General features: G+C 37.3%; 2 protein-coding genes across 3 annotated transcripts in view; one reads left to right on the top strand and one right to left on the bottom strand.

The window, feature by feature from the left end:
* Positions 1–4,699: 4,699 nt before the first annotated feature.
* On the bottom strand, positions 4,700–20,769 carry UBE2B (ubiquitin conjugating enzyme E2 B). 2 transcript variants are annotated; one of them, XM_037800778.1, is made up of 6 exons: positions 20,751–20,769; positions 15,550–15,630; positions 14,130–14,155; positions 10,135–10,224; positions 7,479–7,567; positions 4,700–6,428 (listed from the first exon to the last, which is right to left on the bottom strand). In XM_037800778.1, the coding sequence occupies exons 2-6, from the start codon at positions 15,573–15,575 to the stop codon at positions 6,300–6,302; spliced, it is 360 nt and encodes a 119-aa protein (XP_037656706.1). In that variant the 5' UTR covers positions 15,576–15,630; positions 20,751–20,769; the 3' UTR covers positions 4,700–6,299. The 2 variants fall into 2 exon arrangements, with proteins under 2 accessions (XP_037656706.1, XP_037656705.1); XM_037800777.1 differs by lacking the exon at positions 20,751–20,769 and adding an exon at positions 17,723–17,875.
* A 152-nt stretch (positions 20,770–20,921) lies between these two features.
* CDKL3 (cyclin dependent kinase like 3) overlaps positions 20,922–21,805 on the top strand; it is a 112,632-nt gene continuing 111,748 nt past the window's right edge. Inside the window, 2 exon segments of the mRNA XM_037800791.1 lie at positions 20,922–21,056; positions 21,508–21,693. Coding sequence (XP_037656719.1) covers positions 21,529–21,693 — 165 coding nt within the window. The 5' untranslated portion in view covers positions 20,922–21,056; positions 21,508–21,528.

The following is a 21,805-nucleotide window of genomic DNA, read 5'->3' as shown; positions in this document are numbered from 1 at the left end:
GAAAAAATCAGTGTGATTATTGCTTTTTTTAAATCCTCTCGATTACTGGCTTTTAAAATGCATTTTTCATAGGTTTCTCATCAAGGATTCTCCTATTTTCTTTATATTATCCTCCAAAATGTAAAGTAATGGTCTGTTTCTGGCAGACTTCACTCAAAATGCTGTCCTCAAGATCCGTTCACCTAGTTGTGTGTCTCACAGCTTCATTTCTTCTTGCAGCTGCTCAATATTCTATTGTATGCATACACCACAGTTCACCATTCCCTTCAGTTTATTTTTGAAGACCTCTCCAGTTAATCAAAATCAAATTTTGATTCCATTTTTCCAATGGGTATTTCCTCACTGTTTCTTTCCTTAGCATAAGCTACTTCTGCTTCTTGTCTTACCATTACAACCTCTGTGGCTTTCACACCTATAAAACTAACAACTATTTTAGAATTTTATCCTTTATGTTTTCCTAGAATAGAAAGTGGCATAGAAATCCAAATTTTTGCATTACAGCACTCCTGGTGGTGTAAACCTAAAAGGCCCACTGTTAACCTTGGAACAGGAGCTCACACCAGCTAAAAGCTACATGATATAATCTGCCCAAGACTTGGGTTGAGGACCAAGTGAGATCATAAAGTCTTGCTGAAGTGTCATATTTCAAATCGAAGTAATGTCTAGGAAAGGGTCTTTTCTGTTAAAGATTTTAAGTTTCAGTTAGACTTTGTGAGAAGCAAGTACACTCAGTACAGGATAGGGGGCTCAGTTACCCTATCTGATGCTCTTTCATGTTATCCAGACCACACCCAGAAAATTACTTTTGTTACATTCCTTAAGTTCTGTGGCCCACCTGATTAATCCTCTACATTAGTAGAGGAAAGGAGTCCCTTCAACCTTCCCAGGATCCACTTGGATCTGTGGCCCACTGGGAAGAATTCCATTAGCTATCACTATCCATTCTCGGTGATGCTTTGCTAATCTGTATAATGGCAGTGAAAATTCACTGTCATATCTGAAATGAGACTTGTATTACCCTAAGTGTTACCCAAAGGGAACGTGATATTTCCCAGTTAAAAACCTCTAGTCTCTGCTGGGTGCTCGTCTGGAAGAAGACTGTCAAGCTCTGCTGGTGTCTGAGGTCTGTGTGCCCCATGACATTTATTTATTCATGGATCTCATTCTTGACTATATAGTAGAGACACCTTTCTGTTCTATTGGAATAAGAGCCAACAAATCCTGAAAGGTAAGACAGTGTTAGAATTCAGGAAACTAATTTGGTTATATAGAAATTGCTTCATCCAACAAATACTGAATGTATGTCAGGTACTGATATAGGTATTGAGGATTACAGCAGTGAATAAACAGGAGAAAAAAAATCTCTGCCCTCATAGAGCCTATATTCTTTTTTTAAAATTAATAGGTGAGATTTTTTTCTTTCCTGAATGTCACTCTGCCCCTTTTAAAATTATGATTTCTGGGGGATAGGCAGTGGCAGCTGATAGCTGCCATTCTCTTTTGTTTGGATGGTTTTCTCACAATGCCAGTAGTACAGGCAGTCTTCTGCATGAGTTCCTGTCAGTGATGGAGGTGGGTCTGAAGCCTTGCCAAGGAGATACCCATACAGAGTGTCAACTGGATGAGGGAATTGGACTTCCAGGCCACTACTTTTTGAAAACGCTAGCCAGGTTATTATCTTTTTGGTTGACGTAATTATTCAGCCCTTTGTTCAAACTAATGCAACATTATATCGATGGGTCTCCCCCAGCTTTAATCATACAAGTCACTTTTAGTGACTTTAACCTAATGATCAGGAGATGGCCAAAGTGGTAGAAGTTACCTTTCATCCCAAGCAGGTGGGAGCAAAAATACTCTATCACCTGTTGACAAAAACTCAAGTTTCCTCTGAACACAGAATCCCTTGGAAATTAAGGAATAGAAAATAGAAATTGAGATTATTATCTTAGACTTGGGTGTGTGGGCCAGAGCTGTTTTCCTTGACTGTAAGGCAACAGTGCCTCTTTAGAACATAACCCAGGTATCCCCATCTAGAAGTGGGCTAGTGAGCCACCAAGGGGTACTTTCTCCCACAGATGGGTTCAAACTCAGCACCACCAGATCCCAGTAATGTCCTTGTTTATCTTCCTGGCTTGCAGAAGATCCCTTGCACCCACCTGAGATTGACCCTGTCTTCACTCTGAAGACAACCTTCCTGCTAATGTTGCAGGAAGTCTCCACCTGAAATCACAAACCTATGTGCTCATATATGAACTGTCCTGAAACCAAAGCTCACAACACAGGAAGGTTACAAATGTAGCTTTTCTTTGGAGGTGCTGTTCAAGCCTTTAGGCTGACGATGATATGAGTATTCCTTACTATTTTCTCCCAGGATGGTTATCAGGCCAAGCAAATTATATTTTCCTACTGGAAGGGAAAAGTATTCTTCCGATTTAGAATGACATAGTAGGTATGCAGCTTCCTGTTCCTTGTTTTTTTGCACTAGCACCAACAGCAAGACAAAATTTCCCAACTTGGTTCTGTACTGTACTTAACTCGGGTTAGCAAAAGAGCTGCAAGCCCTTGCATTTAATATTCTCTTGATCAGGAGTGCAGTTAGTCAAATTCAGCTGGTGGGCTGTGGTGTTCTTGGCAAAAGATCTTGTTTGTAAAGAAGGAAGGGAAGAGAGCAACTGTCCTTTGGGCTTCAGACAGGAAGCAGCACAACCAACTCTTTGCCTTAAGTGCTCTTACGTTTGCATTTTGGCAGCCTTAAAACAGAAACCTTCCCTCATTCCAGGAAGAATTAACAGAAGGCTTCAGGGATGGAAAAGGATGGTTCAGGTTGGTGGAGCCTGAAGAGATCCTTTCAGAGAGAGGTTCTAATCAATTCTAGACAAGTTCCTAACCCAGTGGCACTTTACAGATCCCAGTCTTCTCTAATGTAAGACTTTAGACTGGCTAACCTTCCTAAAAAGACTACAGAAGCATCATACTTGTAACAAAAACCATAATCATGGAAAGACTTTGCTAATTTGCTGTAAGGTTATTTGCTTTCTCTCAACAGAGTACGCTCTGTAAGGGTCTTCCCAAACATATTCCTGAAGTTACCGAGAAAACAAAAGCATCGTGTGACCAAGGCTTTAGCACTTAGTAAAAGCTCCTGAAAGTCAGTTCATGCAGGTTTCTCACCCAACTCTCAATCTTCCATATACCAAAGAGGAAGTCTGGAGTCCATCCTTCCCAGGTTCTTGATTTCAACTGTTAAGGAGCTAATGTTGCTGAGCTAAGGAAGAGTCATGCAACCAATAAGCTTTCAATAAAAATCACAATTCATACATTTTTTTTGGAGGGACTAAAAAGAAGCCCTAGCCCATGGTACGAACAGAGGAAACTTTAAAACTTCAAGACTTTATTACTGAAAAGATTGTTTAAAATCCTTTCAATAAAATTTTGTTTCTATTACCTTGGCTCTATGTCATATAATAACTGAAGAAAACTACTGTAATAATCATTCCCCTATCTGATAACAGCTCAATTTTTTTCCTTTTGAGATGGGAACCAAAGTAAACAGGGAATCTTGGCACAAGGTCTTTGTCCTGTGGACAATTTCATATACCTTTAATAGCTTTCCAACTATTGATTTTCTATTATTTATATACATGATCCCCATGTATCTGAGATGCTCCCAAACCTGGGGAGAATTGCAAGATCAAAATATCTTAGACATAACTCTAAACTGTGCTATGAGCCCCAGGTTTATCTATTAAAGAGTACCAAATGAGTAAACTGAGTAGATAAGAACCTTGTTTACTGAGCAGAAAACAAACTGTTACTAAATCCTTCATCTTTAATAGCTTCCTTCTTCACTACCTTTCCAGTCTACAGAAGTAAGAATTTTTATATCAAATCCAGAAATTATTCATATATACAGAACTTTTTTTTGCAAGGATGGGGGTGGGTGTCCACAGACTCAAGGATATTTCTAGGAACAGGAATATAGTATCTAGTCTATTGACAGTCAGTCCATTCTGTCACAGACCAGAAAATGTTCCCATATTCAGACTTTACTTGTTTATATTTTAAAAAGAGGTGGAAAAAGGTAGTCAAGAGAACCTTTTCATTAGATAGCTACAAATCTGTATGTAATTACCTAAATCAACTAAAGTATTTTAACAAACTGGGATGAATATTTATGATTTAAGTTCAGTAGGATTTACAAAACTAATTATCTCTTAGGGGATAGTATAGTTATTGGCTAAAAGACCAGTCTAGATTTAAATCCTGGCTGTATGACTTTCCTTCTAAAAATAAACAAACATCTCAGTTTCAGCCTCTTGCCATACCACACATTAACCAAGTGCTTAAAAGCAAGTATTTTTTTGTATGACATAACCTTGTAAATTGAAGATACACCTGGAATTCAACCAAAGAAACAGGAATCTGTTCTAAGGCTGAAGAAAAAAACTGCGAGGAGTTATTGAGATGGAAACTTCCTTAGGATTTTCTCCAAGGGAAATGTGGACTAGGCATGAGTTTTGCTGCAAGTGTTCAATTTAGAAGTTAAAGCTCACTGACTTCCCAGCCAAGTAAGATGTTAACTGCCTTATCTATCAATACTTGACATGTTTCAGTTTTAAGTAGGGAAAGGAAAAATTGGTTACAGATAAAAGTGGAATGTGAACAGTATCATAAGCACTTAATAAGAGGGGAGACCCTCACAGATCCTGAATATTTAATTGAAGAAGTCAGTTACTGGAGTAAATGCCTACAGAAAATATCATGTTTTAGAGCTGAACCATAAAGTACCACACATTTAATATTATGACCCCAAAATACCTTTATGTAAAGCTTTCTTTTTTTGGCCATGATTCTAGTCAATGAACTCTTCTTTGTATCAAAGATCCGTAAGACCATGAACTCACCCCCAAATGTGCCAAGTAATAACTTTTTAAAGTGTAACAGCATCAGTTATTCATTCCAATATTTCACTTTGCTTAATGAATAGGAAACATTGCCAGTCTGTAACCCAGTTACCCAAAAGAGAAGCTGTTAACTTAATCCCAAACTATATGGATATGAGAAAAAACTCTTGGGGTTACCAAAGTAGCTGTTTTAACTACTAGAAAGACTACAGAGATGGTTCAATAGAATTTACTTGTATACTTTCCATTTTCTATACTATTTGAAGGATAGCTTGGTCTCAGCTTTCTACAACACTGTGTTTTAAACTGATCCAGTAGACTAAGATGCAGTACAAGTTTAACACAACTCAGGAGATTAAAAAAAAATCTCCACAAAAGAAAGTAACTCAGCGGGTCCTCGTGTTAAACATTTTTCCAGAATAAACAGATATGCAAGCGTCAGTTTTCAAATGTTTAAAGTACACCAAGATTCCTTCTAAACACCTGCCTTGCTCAACTGGTTGTGCTGCTCAAACCAATGCAACCAATTCTTATTCACTGTTAATAGTGAGAAATGTTTTTGGTAAATATTCATGGTTTTAATTTCATTAATCAAAAACGTTTTAAAGATGCTACTAAGCAGCAAAATAAGTCACTTCAGCTCTCTGCTTGTCGCAGAGGTGCTAAATGTGAAATTGCAAACGGCACAGTTTAACACTAAGTAGTGCATAAAGAAATCATAACAAGTGGTTTAGAGTTGGACAAGAATCAAACCAGTTAAGAATATAACTGCACAATTAAAACTAATACAGGTACATTCAAAGTAAAGTCTGAAATTATAATTGGTGTTTAAAATCAAATCTGAAGAATTTCTTGATAAAATATAAATCTGTTCTTTTGAGATTGGAACTGAAATTATGAAATAACGGAGAGCTAGAGACTTATTAACCCCTCGTACACAGATAAGGAAATAAGTGACAAAGTCTCTTGCACTGAAGTTATGTATTTTAACAGCTTTACATGTAATATTCATATATAAAAAACTTGAAGTGCTTTTCTCCAATTTAAAAATCTAAAGAATTCAAAAATAAGGCATTCAATATTTGAAAAAAGTACAGATTTACAAAATGTGTATATTCTGTCATGAAAACTCCACACCAACATTATACACTTGGAAAAAAATACAAACAGGATATATTACAAATTTATGTAGCAATAACTTAGTTCACACCATGCAATAAAAAGTACATTAATCAAGATACACAAGCTTTTGTAGGTTTTGAACTGAAGGATTTTTTTCTTTTTTTTTTTCTGCAGAATCCTTAAAACCAGTGGCACTTAAAATGTGTTAGCCTTTCTACTGAGAGGTAAATTATACACAACAATGATGAAAAAGATTAACAGACCAGTTATCTATTATGAATCATTCCAGCTTTGTTCAACAATGGCCGAAACTCTTTTTTCATATTCCCGCTTGTTTTCCTGATAAAGCTGTGCTGCCTGGCTATTGGCTGGACTGTTTGGATTTGGTTCATCCAACAGAGACTAAAAAAGAAATAAAAGATTTGCAGATTTATTCTTTATACCAACCAGGGGTGGGGTGGTCACAAAAAATTATGCAGAACAACAGAAATTATTTAACAGAGAATAAATAGAAGAGATTAGGAAGTCTTACATATTTTTAGGTCTAAATATTTTCAGAAGTGGCTTGATAAGATACTACAGGTTTCTTGCTGCTAGAGAACTTAAGCCTCTAAACAAATAGCTCTCAGTTAAGTCCTCTAAATTCCAAAGAAAATAGAAAACAACAGTGTTCTTCAGCATACTGACACTTTCTCATTAACCTGGAGATAAATACATGATACCTATAAATAACTTAGCAACCAACTTTTTCTCCAAAGTTAAACCCTATTATTGTGGTTACTTTGCCAATGTCTGACAGTGTAATGGGTGGTGAATCTTGTTTCCTTTAATCAACAGAACACATACATCTAATAAGGAGGGAACTGAATGACCAAAATTGAAGGAGAAAAGTAATAGAAAAAGCTTCAAAAAAGGTCAAAAACCAAAATGTTACTTTTACTCCTCTCAAATCCATGTAACTAAAACATCTCTCACCCCACCTCCCTGATATTATCATTCAAGATCAACTCAAAATATTCTGTTAGATTGCTCTGGCAAATAGTTAAAATACTTTCTTTTTAAATAGAATTCCTTGGATGGGGCAACATACTCAATGCTACTTTGCACTTGGCAGTTTCTTGAGATTTCTATGGTTTTTCCAATCAGTAATCTTTCTCTGCAAGATTTTCCAGTGTTCTCTACAACTCATTTCACAGATATGAATAAGCTTGATGTGTAAAAATACTTCACTTACAATCAGGAAAGGGATTATGGATTTTATCCAATGTGGTCACTAACAAAAAAGCAGACCAATTAGCTGAAAATCAGGGGTTCCTGTCTTGAGCGCTGTCACTGGTTAGCTGGGTGTTAGAAAAGTTACTTTGTTCACTTGGTCTTTAAATTGCTCCTAAAAGAGTTGACTGTATCCCAAATAATCTTAAAAAGTTAGGATGTACCCTAACACACACTTACCTGAATTGATGTTAAGATAGAAGATACATCATATGTTGGACTCCATCTGTTCTGAAGGATATCTAAACATATGCTACCATCAGCATACACTGCAAAGGTAACATTAGAATTGGTTACATATTAACTTTGTCACATCTAAGCGTTAAAAGAAATCTTCACCAAAACCAGAATGCTTGGCTCAGTAAGAAATCTTCAATATTAGGCAATAACTAAAGTATCTATCTAAATCTTCTGTCTCACAGGGAAACCTATCTTAAAACTAAGGCCTCATATTTCATATCTTTTCATCAGGAGACTGAGCAAGAGTTAAGTTTTTTCAATACACCATATAGCAAATCTGTTTAAAATCCATACTTTAAAACATTCTTCAATAAAACTCTTGAAAAACTGTTTTTTGCTTGAGTACTCCCACTCCACGGAAATAATCATGGATATACACAAAGACTTATCTATAGGAAGACTATAATACTACTTAGTGAAAAATTGGAAACCATCTTAAGATTCATCAGGAAGTCGGCAAGGGCTAAATAAATAATGGTATACATTCATATAACCAAAACTAATGTATTTAAAGTAAATGCAGCCACAAAAACATCTGTAACACTAAATGCCAAAATTTAAGTAGTTGTTATCTGTAGACGTTAGGATTATAAATTACTTTTTATAAATACCCATCCTTACATTTAGGATTTTTTGCAGCAGTATGTGTTCCTTTTATAACAAACAAACAAAATAAGTGATTAAAATTTTAAAAAAGTCTTGACCATCTGGGAGGCTTTTTCTCCTTCTTGGACTGATTATGTGAAAACACAAATAATGAACATAAATGGTTACCCACCTCTGAAACTATATATATCTGTAGAATAAATTTCTAGAAGTAGAAGTGTTATGTTGACAAAGAGTAAATGCATTTAAATTTTATAGGTATTGCTAAATTATGGAGCAAGCCAGACTACTCTATATAAAAACAGAATAAGCTTTTCTTGGGGCATTGGGGCAAATCACACTTAAATACTATCATTCCTCAGGACTCTATCCTAAGATCTCTTTCTCCTTACCCTTTATATACCCTCTGGGCAATCACACTCACTTTCATGGCCTTGGCTACTATTTATGTGCTTAGTAGCATAGTCAACTGCTTATAGTCTACCCCACAAGAACATCAAATTTGGAATGCCCAAAGCAGAAATCATTTCTTTAAAACATTTCTAATACATTTTTATACTCATGAAGTGACTTGAACTAGTAGCTATTTTTGAGAAGTAATCCAAAAGTAAACTAGAACCCACATACAAAATGTAGTATATCCATATAATGGAATATTATATGGAAATGACAAGGAATGAAGTACTAATACATGCTACGACACAGAGGAACCTTGCAAACATTTTAAGTGAAGGAAGCCAGTCACAAAAGACCAGACATTGTATGATTCCATTTATAGGGAATGCCCAGAATAGGCAAATCTATCAGATTAGCGGTTGCCTAGGGTTGGTGTAGTTGGGGAGAAATGGGGAGTGATACTAACAGGTATGGGTTTTTTGGAGGGTGATGAAAATGTTCAAAAATTGAACATTCATTTCAACAATGAAAACTGAATTGATGCACAACCATCAAATTATACAATTTAAATGGGTGAATAGTATGGTATGTGAATTATACTTCAATAAAGATTAATAATGAACTACAAAGTTAAATAATAAAGTGCTCAAGGAGCTCCCTTCTACTTTCTGAATGGGATGCTGCCCAATTCACAAACTGCTCATAAAGCTGTGAGAACGTAAAAAAAAACTACTCATAGCAGAAGAGAAACCATGCTATTAATCTGAAGGGATGAGAAAGAACAAAATACACTGTTTTCCCTATAAATTTGCTGATTCCAGATACAAAAATGAGGAGTAGAGATATAAGGCAAGAGGACCTCTGAAAATATCCCCCCTGAAAGTAAGTTAGCTGATAGGGGAAGACCACATTAAATGGGCAAAGGTAAGGACTTTGGAAAAGAAGCCTTTTACATGGTAATTTAATATCCAGGAATACAAACGTAATACAAGCCAACAGCAAGAAGTCAGTGAAGAAGAAATTTAATAACAAGAGTCACTCAATCATTTACCAAGCATAGTAATAAAATAAATTTCTACTCAAATGGGAAAAATATTTTTGAAGAAAAAAAAAATGGAAAACTGCATTAGAAGTCTTAAAAAAATACAATCTTTTAATCCAATAATTCCACTTCTAAAAATTTATTCTAAGGAAATAATCATGGGTTTTGGAAAGATAATATTTTCAAGAATGTTCAAAGCATATTTAAAATTATAAACAACTGAGAACAACCAACAATTGGACATTTATTGTTTAAACAAATTATGATTAACCCGTACAATAGAACATCTTGTAGCTGATAAAAACAATGCAGAATATTTAATATGGGAAAGTATTCATAGTATGTAAAAAAAAATTAACTTTATATATAGCATGATCCCAAATTTTGTGTAAACATTTATTTGTATTTTTTAAAAGAAAAATTATAAAAATTAAATCAGAAGTCATTAAAAAAATCTAGAAGTTGGCCCTCTAAGTGAGAAGGTGCAACACCTAGGAGGGAAACAGTAACTTTTTTTCCTATCATTTCCAAAGTCTAATAAATTCTACTTACCATTTGGATGAAACATTTTGGATAAAAACCTAACAGTTGGTGGTTTATTTGGATATTCTTCAGAAAATTCTATTACTAGTTTAAAAGTACCTAGATAGAAAAAAACAAAACAAAATAACTATGGTAAAGACAGGCACAACTTTTTAACCTTTTCAACAATGAATTCCCAAACCCTTATTTGTTTTGTACAACCACACAAAACATACTAAATATACTTCTATGAAGACTGGTAACACAAAATATTGGCAAGCACTTGGAGAACTCGTGTGCTACTGACGAGAGTATTATCTGACATATTTTTGGAAGGCAACTTGACTCTGGCCACCAACATTTAAAATGCACATTTGGGGAACTATGAATCATTTATTCTACCTTAGAAGGGTGGTGCCAAAGGATTTTCAGGGGATGACTACCACATGGCAAATGACCCATATTGGAGTCATGGGCACTAATGTGAAAGGTCCTGTTCTGTCCCCATAATATATTATGACAAGAATTGTTATGCTTCAACTGCCTACTTTTGGTTATATGTTCCAGTCTACCATATTACAGGCTCATATTTAGTAAAATATTTTATAGTAATTTCACTGGTTGTGTATTTGTTATACAACTTTCACTTCTTTACATTTGGTTGTTTGAGAATTTTGTACCAGGGAAGCCAAAGGAAAGTCCAAGGCAATTTCTTTAAATATTGGTGTATTAATATAAAAAAGGCACTATGAAACAAATATTTAAATAATAAAGTTAGCTTTATATGCTTAATTATATATTTTCAAAGTTTACATTTTAATTTTTCTTTAGTTACAAAATTAAAAATTATAGGCAAAACAGAAATATGGAGTAGCTATTCTTAGACTTTTGGTCTCAGGACCAAAACATTTTATCCCACCATGGTCAAGCTTCCAATGTGAAGTCACTGAACGAGAAGGTGGGAAGAGATGCATGCAATAGCATTATCAATTTATGGTACTTTCACCTTACAAATACAACAGACATGAACGACCTCAAGAGTACCACAAGAAATAGTAAAATGCAATAAAATATTTAGAAAGTGATGAGCTTTGAATATTTATGTATTTATATTTGAATATATATATATTGTGGTGATGAACACTTAACTATGTTATCATACTGTGGACAGTTGATTGTATATCATGGATGACTGTATGGTGTGTGAATGTATCTCAAAAAAACTGAATTTAATAAAAAATAAAATAAAATAAAATGTTCTTCGTTTATTAATAAAAAAATATATAATTTAATTTTTAAAGACAAGTTATTTAATAACCAGCTCATGAAAATTCCTGAGATTTTAACAATTGGCTCTTGTGAATGGACACCAAACTGCCTCCAGCACACCAATGGTCATACTTACTGGTACTGTTGTTTTAGAAATTATAATTAAGAAAATCTTAAAACACTTATTAATTTATTAAAAATAACTATTCCTTCAAAAAATGTTAGTTAGAAGTGTAGCACTGGTTCACCTTTTTGCAAATCTCTTTAATGTCTGGCTTAATAGAATACAGCTGGATTCTCATATCTGCTTCAGCATTCAGTGTGCTGTACCATGTAGTTCTGGCTGAAGCATAAGAAAATCCAGCCTCATATAAATAAATATGTAGTTAAAAAAGGGAGAGTACCCTTTTTAGATAATTGTGGATATTCTTTTTTAATATTACACTAAACAAGAAGAGGTAGTTTTTTAAAGGTGAGTTGTAATGTGGAATCTGAAACCCTGTCAATAAGTTTTTTTTTTTTCAATAAGCTTTTTGTACTTTTTCATTAAAATCTGTTGCACTTTGCATCAACCAGCTATATCCCCCTTCCCCATAATGCTGACACCCCTTTTCAATACGAACAAATTAGAGTGGTCACTGCCTAGACATCCCTGAAGATTGAGAGACAGTGATCAAAGGAGGGGGAGGAGTAACAACAGACAAGATAGGATTTAACAAAGGATTATAATTATTGAATCATTATATACACTTTTTTTTTTAGTCTCTGGTGTATCAGAATAGCTAGAGGAAATAACTGAAATTGTGGAACTGCAACCCATACCATACTTTGAAATCCACTCTATAACTACTTGTTAAACTGTACTTTGAAAATTATTACTTTTCTGTATATATGTTATATTTCACAATAAAAATATTTAAATAAAAAGTCTGCTGCACTTTGAATAAATCCTCTACCCATCTATGACTTTGTATTATACATTGGTCATTTGGAAACTATTGGTTCATTGAGTTAATCCGATCTTCTGAATGTTGCCATATATTTCATTATATAAAACTATCAAAACCACTGCTCTTATGAGAAAAGTCTTTAAATATTGGTGAGCCATCAAGTTCCTAGGGGCTGACATAAGTTTTTCCAAAATACTAATTTTGGCATGAAAATGCTAATTTTATCATCAGCAACGACTAATGTCAGTTGCTTTTCTTGAAGTAACAGGCTCATTTAGGTCACTTTTGAGAATATGTCTGCCAAATATTCAATCTGAATAACCATAGTTTGTCTGGCAGTCATTCTCTCAGGTAAAAACATTCTCTGAAAAAAGTGGTAGCTCAAGTTGCAACTCAAACAAACTGCAGAAGTGCTTTTCCTCCAGACAGCCATCATACTTCAGTAAACATGTGATTTTTGAGTACTTCCATTTTATCACACAAAATATTCAAAAACATATATAATCAAAGGTTGGATTTTGATGCAATTAATAATTTTTACTGTGTCATCGAAATATTTTTTAGATGAAATGGCATTTTTTTTTTTAACTGCAAAGAATATAATGACTATTAATACAGAGAGATGCTAGCGACTCGATTTGGGCTAAGATGCAGTTTTAGCCACCATTACTTTTGTACATGCAAATGTCAACAGAGTGAAAAAGGCAAATGATGTTTCAAGTGTTATTATGAATATAGTTTTGTTCATGTGGACCCCCTAAAAGGGTCTTGGAGAACCCCAGGGGTTTATGGATCACACTTGAGAATCCCTGGTATAGAGTAAAAAGGCTGAAGTCCTAAAGTACCTCCTTCAATATTTCTTACTTCTACCTAGAAGTAATAACTGATAACAGTGTGCTATATAAACCTTTAGAAACACATGTACACTCTCTTGCCTGTATGCATTTAATTAAAATGAGATTCTACAACACACATTAATTTGGAAACCTTTTTTTCCTACCAAATACATCAGACATATGCCCAGATCTACCTTATTCTTTAACAGGTACATAATATTTCAGAGCTTAAATCTACCTTAATTTGCTCAATCATTTCCCCTACTGGACATTTAGGTTACCTCCTCACAAATAGTGCTGCAACCAATATCCTTGTATATGTATTCTTGATGGATTAATTCTGCAGCCATTTTCACAATTAAAACAGATTAAAAAAAAAACAACAAAAAAAAAAACCCATGCTATAAGTAGAGAAAATCTAAGTACTTGGTTAAAATCAATTTGATAAGCTCAATTATAAATATACATTAGAACTAGTTTGTCATTTGTCTGGTTCCTACTGAAAATATACAACCTGAGATGCAAAAGATTATACAGAAGGTTAACTACTAATGGGTGTTAAATGCTAATTTTATGTGAAGCTACTGGTGGCTACTTATAAGAACAATTTCAGCTCAACATCCTATCAATAAAGTAAAAAAAAACATGATTACTCTCCTGGTGTTTACCTCGGGGACATCTCTAGCATGCTATAAGGCCATCTAAACAGAAACTATTTTCAACACAAATCCTGCCATCTAGGCTTACAGTTCTATGACCAAATTTCAAAATAACAGAGGGAACTGGCAATGGAGGTGATCAAGCTGATGTGGGAAGAAAGACTTTTGCAAACTTTAACTTTTCAGTAGCTTTATTTAGTTTTGACTTGGCCTGTTAACAATAGAAAATAGTTTTAAGTAGATAATGTTGGTGTTAATATATCCTACTTAAAAACATCTTCTTAAATATAGAATCCAGGAGAATGACTTACCATCTTCAAAGGGTGTCCCTTCTGGTCTGAAAACAAGAAGATTTCTGATTAAAATTAGTTTTTCATTCTGCTTTTTCTTGATCTTCAGAAGTAGAAAGAATGAACTCCAAAAGACAAAGAGAAGTTCATTCTGATCATTTGTGGGTTTTTAAAGGATATTGTTAGTTTGACATCATCTTAGTCCTGGATTTTCACAGACACAGGCATAATGGATAACTTTCAATTTTTAAGTTTTCCTTTTTTGGGTGGTTTTACCAAAAAAAAAAAAAAAAAAAAAAATAGAAAAAAACAAACTATCTTGTCATAATTTTAGCCCCCCAAAGAATTCAACTCATAAATGCTGACCAGTCATTTTGTAAACATGAGTATTCTTAGGAGAAATGGTCATCTTTCCAATTTACATCAGTAGGCTGGATATCAATATCCTGTTATTTAAGATAACTATGGCACCAAACCAAAGTGTCTGATTTTCAGCAATTAGTAGTTCCCAGCAATAGTTCCTATTCAAATCAGTTACACATAACAGATGTGACCAAGAAAGCCACTTCTTTTCTCCTGATCTTTTCCTTGCCTCCACATTCCAATTTCATCTTTCCTGAACAGCAGCATGAAGTGTATTATTACTTGCAAGGTACATTTAGGATCTCCAAGAAGTGTAACAGTCTGGATGTAACAAAAGATCATTTTCCTCTAAAAGGGTGAACTTCATTAGCTTTTTCACTACTCTTTGATGTAGACTTGATTTTGTGGCAACTGAGAATTCTGCTTATGAAGTATTTGAAACAAAGCTAAACTTTAACTTTAAGAGCAAAACCTTAGTTTAAAGAATAAAAGATAAATGGTTCAAGTTCAAGTCCAGGAAACACAAAGAGAAGGTATAAGGAAACTTTAAATTAAAAAGCACATGTGATGTGTATAATATGTAACTATATACATACAGTAATAAGATTGCTTCTCAAATGGCCCCATAATTTATACTAGGCTGTGAAATATTTTCATTTAAATTCTTGCCACAGTGGAGGTTCTCAATATTTTTGGTTCCAAGCCCTTTTACAGCTTCAACAGAATGTGAACATAAACATTAGCTTAGCACATTTTATACAAAATATAATTCATCTTTTCTCCTTTATCGTTAGTCAACTTAGTTTTAAAAGGTAATTTTTAGCAAGTAAAACATAAAAGTGATTATAAAACCACATGCAATAACGCTGAAATGCAAATAAATTTCATATAGGTGCCAAAACTTTTATTAAAAATAATTTTAATTTATCAAGTTTCAGTCCTTAAGATCCCTGATTCTACCTCCACCTCTTTTACTAGACATCTGTTATATATTCACTCTTCCCAAATAATCACTGTTACATATTCATTCTTCCCAAAAAATCACTACACCTATCATTTACTTTATCTTTCAACTCACCCAAATATAACTGCATTCCACTGCATGATGTTGTTTTCAGTTGGTGCGCCACTGACACCCACAGGTGGGTCCTCTTGCAATCTAGGAATCCAGAGTAATAATTTTAAAAGTTGAACCTTAAGGCCACTAAGGAGGCCAAACAGAACACCTATGATCTTTAAACCACCCATTTTTGTGACAAACTAAATCCATTTCCTTGCCCTTGTGCTGAGCTGGAATGATCCAGGACTTAAAAAAAAAAAAAAAGCAAAACACCACCACCATATAATTATAAAATTATAAAATTCCTCTCCAAACTACCTAAAATTCCAAAGGTTTGGAATTCATTCCTCCAAACATCTTCAAGGCGACTGCCCTCTTAAACGAAAAAACAAAAGCAAAACCCAACAAGTGCACCAACATTTTTACAGAATCACTGATTTTGCTGCTCTAACATGAAGACTCTTATGTACAGCGTCCTAATCACAGGTACATGTACAAAAAAGAGAAGGGGAAAAAAAAAAACTAACCTCAGAGTAAACTAAAGGACTGAAAACACACATTGAATTCCATTAGGAAACTAGTTTTAAGCAGAACTACTTTATCTCAAACGTCAGTAGTAATGGTTTTTAAAATCAGAAGCTTCAGTTTGGTTTTCTGCCAGTCTCTAAAAGCTCTGCACTAACACCAAATCATACCTAACCAGGAACCCAATACAAAGCTTCCTTTCAAATTCCTCACAGTGAAAATCTTGTAACCTGAAGACCTTTGGAAAATTATCAAAGGTGCCATGTGCTCAACCCCAAAGAAAAGCAATAAGGAATCACAGGAACAATGGATATGAATTGGAAGCTTTTAGGAGCTAATCTGAAATCTACTGGTTTCAAGCTATAGAAAGACAACTTCTGCACCAAATAGAACATCTCCTTTCAGACTGCCGAAACTCATTAAAAAAAACGCTACATTATACATACAAATATGTGATGACTGGCATGTGGCATGACACTTTCTTTGCCCATTAGTCCACATAAAAATGGTTCTTTTTAGTCAACCTCAAGCAAATTAGACAATGATTTAAGGCCATCGAGGATCTACACTGCTTGGGGGCCCCTCAAAGGAGAACGGTTAAGAGAAGCTACAGATGAATTCAAAAGTCCAATGCAATAGTTTCCAAATGCCTCACCTAAGGCTTTATAATGGAGAAGTTGAAAGGTGACTTCCTGAGCGGCTAATCTAAGTTTTGTACTAGATATTTTGTCTCAACCAAGGCAAGTCTTCCAAAACAAAAATACGGCTTGGGCAGAGGATGGCAGTATTAATTTTCTCACCCTTTTATCTTTTGTACCTGCGGGTATCCAGTAAAAGATAAACATTTTGGGGAAAAAAAAAGCATTTCCTTCTCACTAACCCCAACACGTCTTAACAAAACCCTATTTTATAAAAGGAGGCCCTGGGAGTATCAGGTTGGCGGCCGTCTGAGGGAAGGCATTTTTCCAGACTTTGGAGACTATAGATAGGGCTTTATACACCAGCCAGAGCTGAGTTCCAGAAGGCACTGGCAGCCGAGGTCGCCAGCCCGACACTCAGGCCTTCCAGCCAGCTCTCAAGATCTTTCCAGGCGAGCGGAAGCAGAATCGGGTTTCGGGGAAAGGATTAACAACCGCCGACCTCGCATTGCAGACCTCACCCTCACTGCAGAATGGAAAGGAATGGGGGGCGGGGGCCCTTTTCGCTCAAACCTTTCCTCTCAGAGGTGACCGCCAAGTCATCTAACAAAGCTGACTGAAGCAGCAGGCGGGAACAAGGTTCCGCAATAGAGCTCACTTTTAAGGGGCAGAGAGCGGGTACAGGACGGTAATGGACACGGGAGCAAGAGAACCGAGCCGTAAGGCAAGACGTCGGGCAGCTGGCCGAAGTGGGCAGCGGGGAACCCTAAGCTGGCAGATAGCTACCTTTTTGTTTACTTTTTTGGGGGGTGGGGCCGGGGGTGGGGGGTGGGAGAAGTACCGAAAATTTTTACCCCAGAGTGAGAAGCGGAAGACGGAGCGGAGGATAGAACTGGACTCCATTGGTCTCTCTGGGGCCCACAGCCAGCCCCCTTAGGGTCATGATGAGAAGGTATCCGGGATCCCGGTCCTGCAACCCCGCAGCTTTGTGGAGGAGCCGTCAACTAAGCTAAGGCTAAGGTACTTACCGCTTGAAATCCCGCATGAGCCTCCTCCTGGCCGGGGTCGACATGCTCCCCAGCTGCCCCGCGGTCAATCTGAGAGAAAAGAGTCCCGCGCAGTCCCCCCCACCCCCCGTCGCGGCGGCCGAATTACTGTGAGTCACCGGCGCCGCTGCTGAAGCTGACAAACAACCCTGCAATGACGTCTCCCTCCGCCGCCTCCAGATCCCTCCGCCGCCTCCAGATCCCTCCGCCCTCCGCCAGTACCACAGACTGAGGGGTGGGGGAGAAGGGAAGCGAGGGCGGGACTTGTGAGCGCTCGTTCCGGGAACCTTGTATGAGGGATCACTCCCATTTTGGCTTTCTGAGCGAATCGGCTAATTAGAGTTCTCTGTATTCAGAAAAGAGATTGTGGATTAAAAGACACTGAGACCGAAACTCCACCCTGTCTCCCCCCCTCTTCACGAGACTAGGTTTGTCCAAGTGGGGAGAAAGGGACGCATCCGGGGCCAGAGATTTCAGGGAAAGGAGGTGGAATGACGTAAGATCACGTGACTGCCAGCTGCGTTGTCAACAATCCACCCCAGAGGGGGAGGGTCGAGATATCCAGAACCACGCGTCCCTGTGACGCGATTAGAATGGAGCATGTGAAAGAGCCTCTTGGATCAGTGTTTCAGCCTAGTCTATGAAGCGGGGAGCTAAGTTTACGCGGCTGAGGGGGGGGTTACACTTTTATTAGTTTTCATCCGGTTTGTCCCAGGTACAGGGAACTTGTTAGAGAAGAGGCCATGCGGGAAGCAACACCATGTATTGCTTCCTAAATCTTTAAAACGGAGCCAAAAATAATTTGGACTTACACCCCTCTTTGGTTGGTTCACTGGTTTATAAAATCTGGTGGAAGGGTGGGCGCACAGGAAGAGCCAAGGTACCTCTGTCTTTATTAAGTGCAGCATTGAATCTTGAGGCCCACATAAAACAAAATACCCTGAAATAGCCGGTTTCTGCGCTGCAGTGGTGTTTCCCGGGTGAGAAATTTTAGGCAAAGATGGTTTACATTTTGTCCAAGGCTTGCTTGGAATCAACGTGGAGTTAGTTTTTCTTGTATGGGTCTGCTCATATCTGAGGATTTGTGTCAGAGACCGTGGATTTGGGCACTGTAGAGCACCGTTGTATTTGTCAAGAAATACAAGGGTACCATCTCAAGAGTATGGTTGGGTGGGTGGTTGCCGAAGAAACCTACAAATAATTTAGATTTGGGGGAGAGCTTGTGCTGACATGGGTGGGGTTATCTATCTAGCCTGAAATAACTTTTTTTCTGGTTTTCCACACTAAGCAAAAAGCAAAAATTGGCCAGAAGTTCTGACCCTGCCATTTTTCTCTAGTCACTGAGTTCTCTCCCTCTATAGTTCCCTTTCTGGCTCCAGGTCTTGGTCAGGAGGACTTTTAGTTCTTTTGGAGCCATCTGGCGAATTCCTCAGCTCAAGGTGGAGGAAATTAAGTGCTTGGCATTGCTTGGATTTTCTTCAGTTTACCCCTAGTTCCAAGGAATCAGAAAGGATTAATTTTTTTCCACCTTCCTGGTACCCCTCTTTCTTCAAACCCTGAATTCTATCTTTTGCCTTTAGTAACTGCCTTGGGTGATCACGTTAACCAGGCCTCTGGATGGGTCCTGCTATGCCTTCACAAATGTGATCTTTTTTTTTTTTTGCCTTTCCTGCCATAGCAATCTTAATCCTACTCACAGCTAGGGAGGAAAACACATAGGGTAAGGTTACATGCAGTGAAATGTTATACAGAAAAGCCTAAGGAGATGATATACTTATTTAAAAAATTCCTGTGTTTCCATAGCAATTTATAATTGTATTGGAAACTGACAGTTAACAGTTTTCCAAAACGAAGTAACTTTTGACTAATTCAGTGACGGTGCCTTATAAAGTCTTAGAGCACTGTATAACCAAGAATCATTGATATCTTGATGACCAAGCCTGCCATAACCTATTTGTAGAATCATTGTAAAGCTATCATTGTGTATTCTAGCAACTGTACAGCTCTAGATTGTGAGCTCACTGAGGGCAGGGACTGAGTCTTATTCATGATCTGTTCCATGAAAATGTTTAACCGACCATAAGTATTGAACAAATATGCTTACAGCGAGTCTGGGCTTACTATAAAATTTACTATGACATTTTTATTAATACATAGAGAGTATTTTATAACTTGTTTGAATAACTTCTCCAAAGAAAACTTTTGAATATTTTGCTGGTGAAAGTGAAAACCATGGCCACCTCTCCTTCCCCTCCTGCTCATACTCTCAATAACCAATTTACCCCATCCCAATTAAATAAGAATCTCTGAAGGTGGGGTCTTTTAAAAAGCTGCAGGCATGATTTTTAACGTGCATGCTGGTGTGGGAATCACTGGACTAGAATTTATTGGAAAATAATGCCCTCTTTTTTACGCAAAACATGGCAAGATTTGGCCTTTTACATTTAACTCATTTTACAGAAAAAAAGAAATGAAAGCCTCGAGAAAGATGAACTTGGCTCCAGCGAGAACCTTGTAATTCTTCGGAAGCTGAATTCCATGTCCGGTTCTTAAGCAATTAGCCAATTGCTTTTATCCCATGTGTGATGGAACCCTTTGGATTATTTGCTTTCCTAAAGAGGGATTTCTAGAATTTTGATAAGGGGAGTTTTGACTAGTAAAAGAGGATTACTAGGACTTGGAAAAATTTTGAAAGCACAGAGCATATGTTCACGAAATGTTCTTGACAACTTAAAAACTGTCTTATCTCTGTTTTAAGGATGAATGTCAGCAACTAAGCTCGACATGGTATATCAATGTAACTAGATAACTTGGAAAGCCAAAATCACACAAGACTTCGTTTTGGAACAAACCCCTCGACCCAGCACACCGGGCTGGTGTTAGTCCTGCCTGGGGTTCCACGACGCAGACCGGACACTTTTCTGCCTTGGTTCTCCTCTCTAGTGGAGGTGCAGATGTAGGCACACTGCAGCTAAAATGGGGATGATCCCCACCCAAGTTCAAAACTAACCTTGTGAAAAGGTCCGAGTATAAGCGACATGAACCCGCCCAAGCCGTGCTTTGCTAGAGCCTTCTAGAAGCTTGTTTCTGCATCTTCTCGCTTTCCTTCCGGGTCGAGACTAGCTGATATTCCGGTCTTGCGCACTGGGGCCTAAGCACGCTGCCTACCTCCCCGTTGCCATGGTAGTGGACAGCAGGGAACTGGCGGTCTGGCGGGCCAAGTCCTGGCAGTGTGGAGTTGCCCGGCTGGGAAACCGCGGAGCCAGGCCAGCGGGACTGCAGGATGGGCTGAGGCAGCGGCGGCTGTCCGAATCAGGTCGACAGTGGGGCGAAGGGCGGGCTGCTGGTCCGAAACTCGTAGACGTTCGGTGTGAGGAGCGGGCGAGGCCGAAGCTGGGTCTCGGGGCTTTGTTATGTAGGCGACTGCAGTAGTGCGGGGTCCCCCCTATTTGAAGGGAGGATTACAGGAAGTATGGGTACCCTACACTTGATGGATGTGTGACATGTAACGAGAGAATCTTTGTGTTGATGGGCATGATCCAGGCAGCAGGAGGACCCCTAAGTCAATGGTGAGGGCTGGAGCCCCACGGGGACATCTTACTGCCGAGCTGGCGGAGTTCCCAAAGACAAACAGGCTCTGTGAAAAAGATTACGATTTCTTTCTGTTTCTGTATTTGAAAGTATGGGCTTATTTTGGAACTGCCTTATCGAGCTTGAATAAATAAAAGTATAAATGTTTAACATTTTCTTTCTTTCTTTCTATGAAGAAGTAGAAGTCAGGCTTGAAAATGGAGATGTATGAAACCCTTGGAAAAGTGGGAGAGGGAAGTTATGGAACAGTCATGAAGTGTAAGCATAAGGATACTGGGCAGATAGTGGCCATTAAGATATTTTATGAGAAACCAGAAAAATCTGTCAACAAAATTGCAACAAGAGAAATAAAGTTTCTAAAGGTTTGCTTCTTTTGCCTTAATTGCTCTGTAAGTCAATAGAGAAGTTGTTATGGAATACAAAATTGTGTAAAGGAACATTTCAGTTAATACATTTACCTTAGGCATGTGATTG

Source organism: Choloepus didactylus, chromosome 13 (assembly GCF_015220235.1).
Source record: "Choloepus didactylus isolate mChoDid1 chromosome 13, mChoDid1.pri, whole genome shotgun sequence".
NCBI lineage: Eukaryota > Metazoa > Chordata > Mammalia > Pilosa > Megalonychidae > Choloepus > Choloepus didactylus.
Note: the sequence above shows the minus strand (reverse complement) of the source record. Positions and strands in the feature narration are given on the sequence as shown.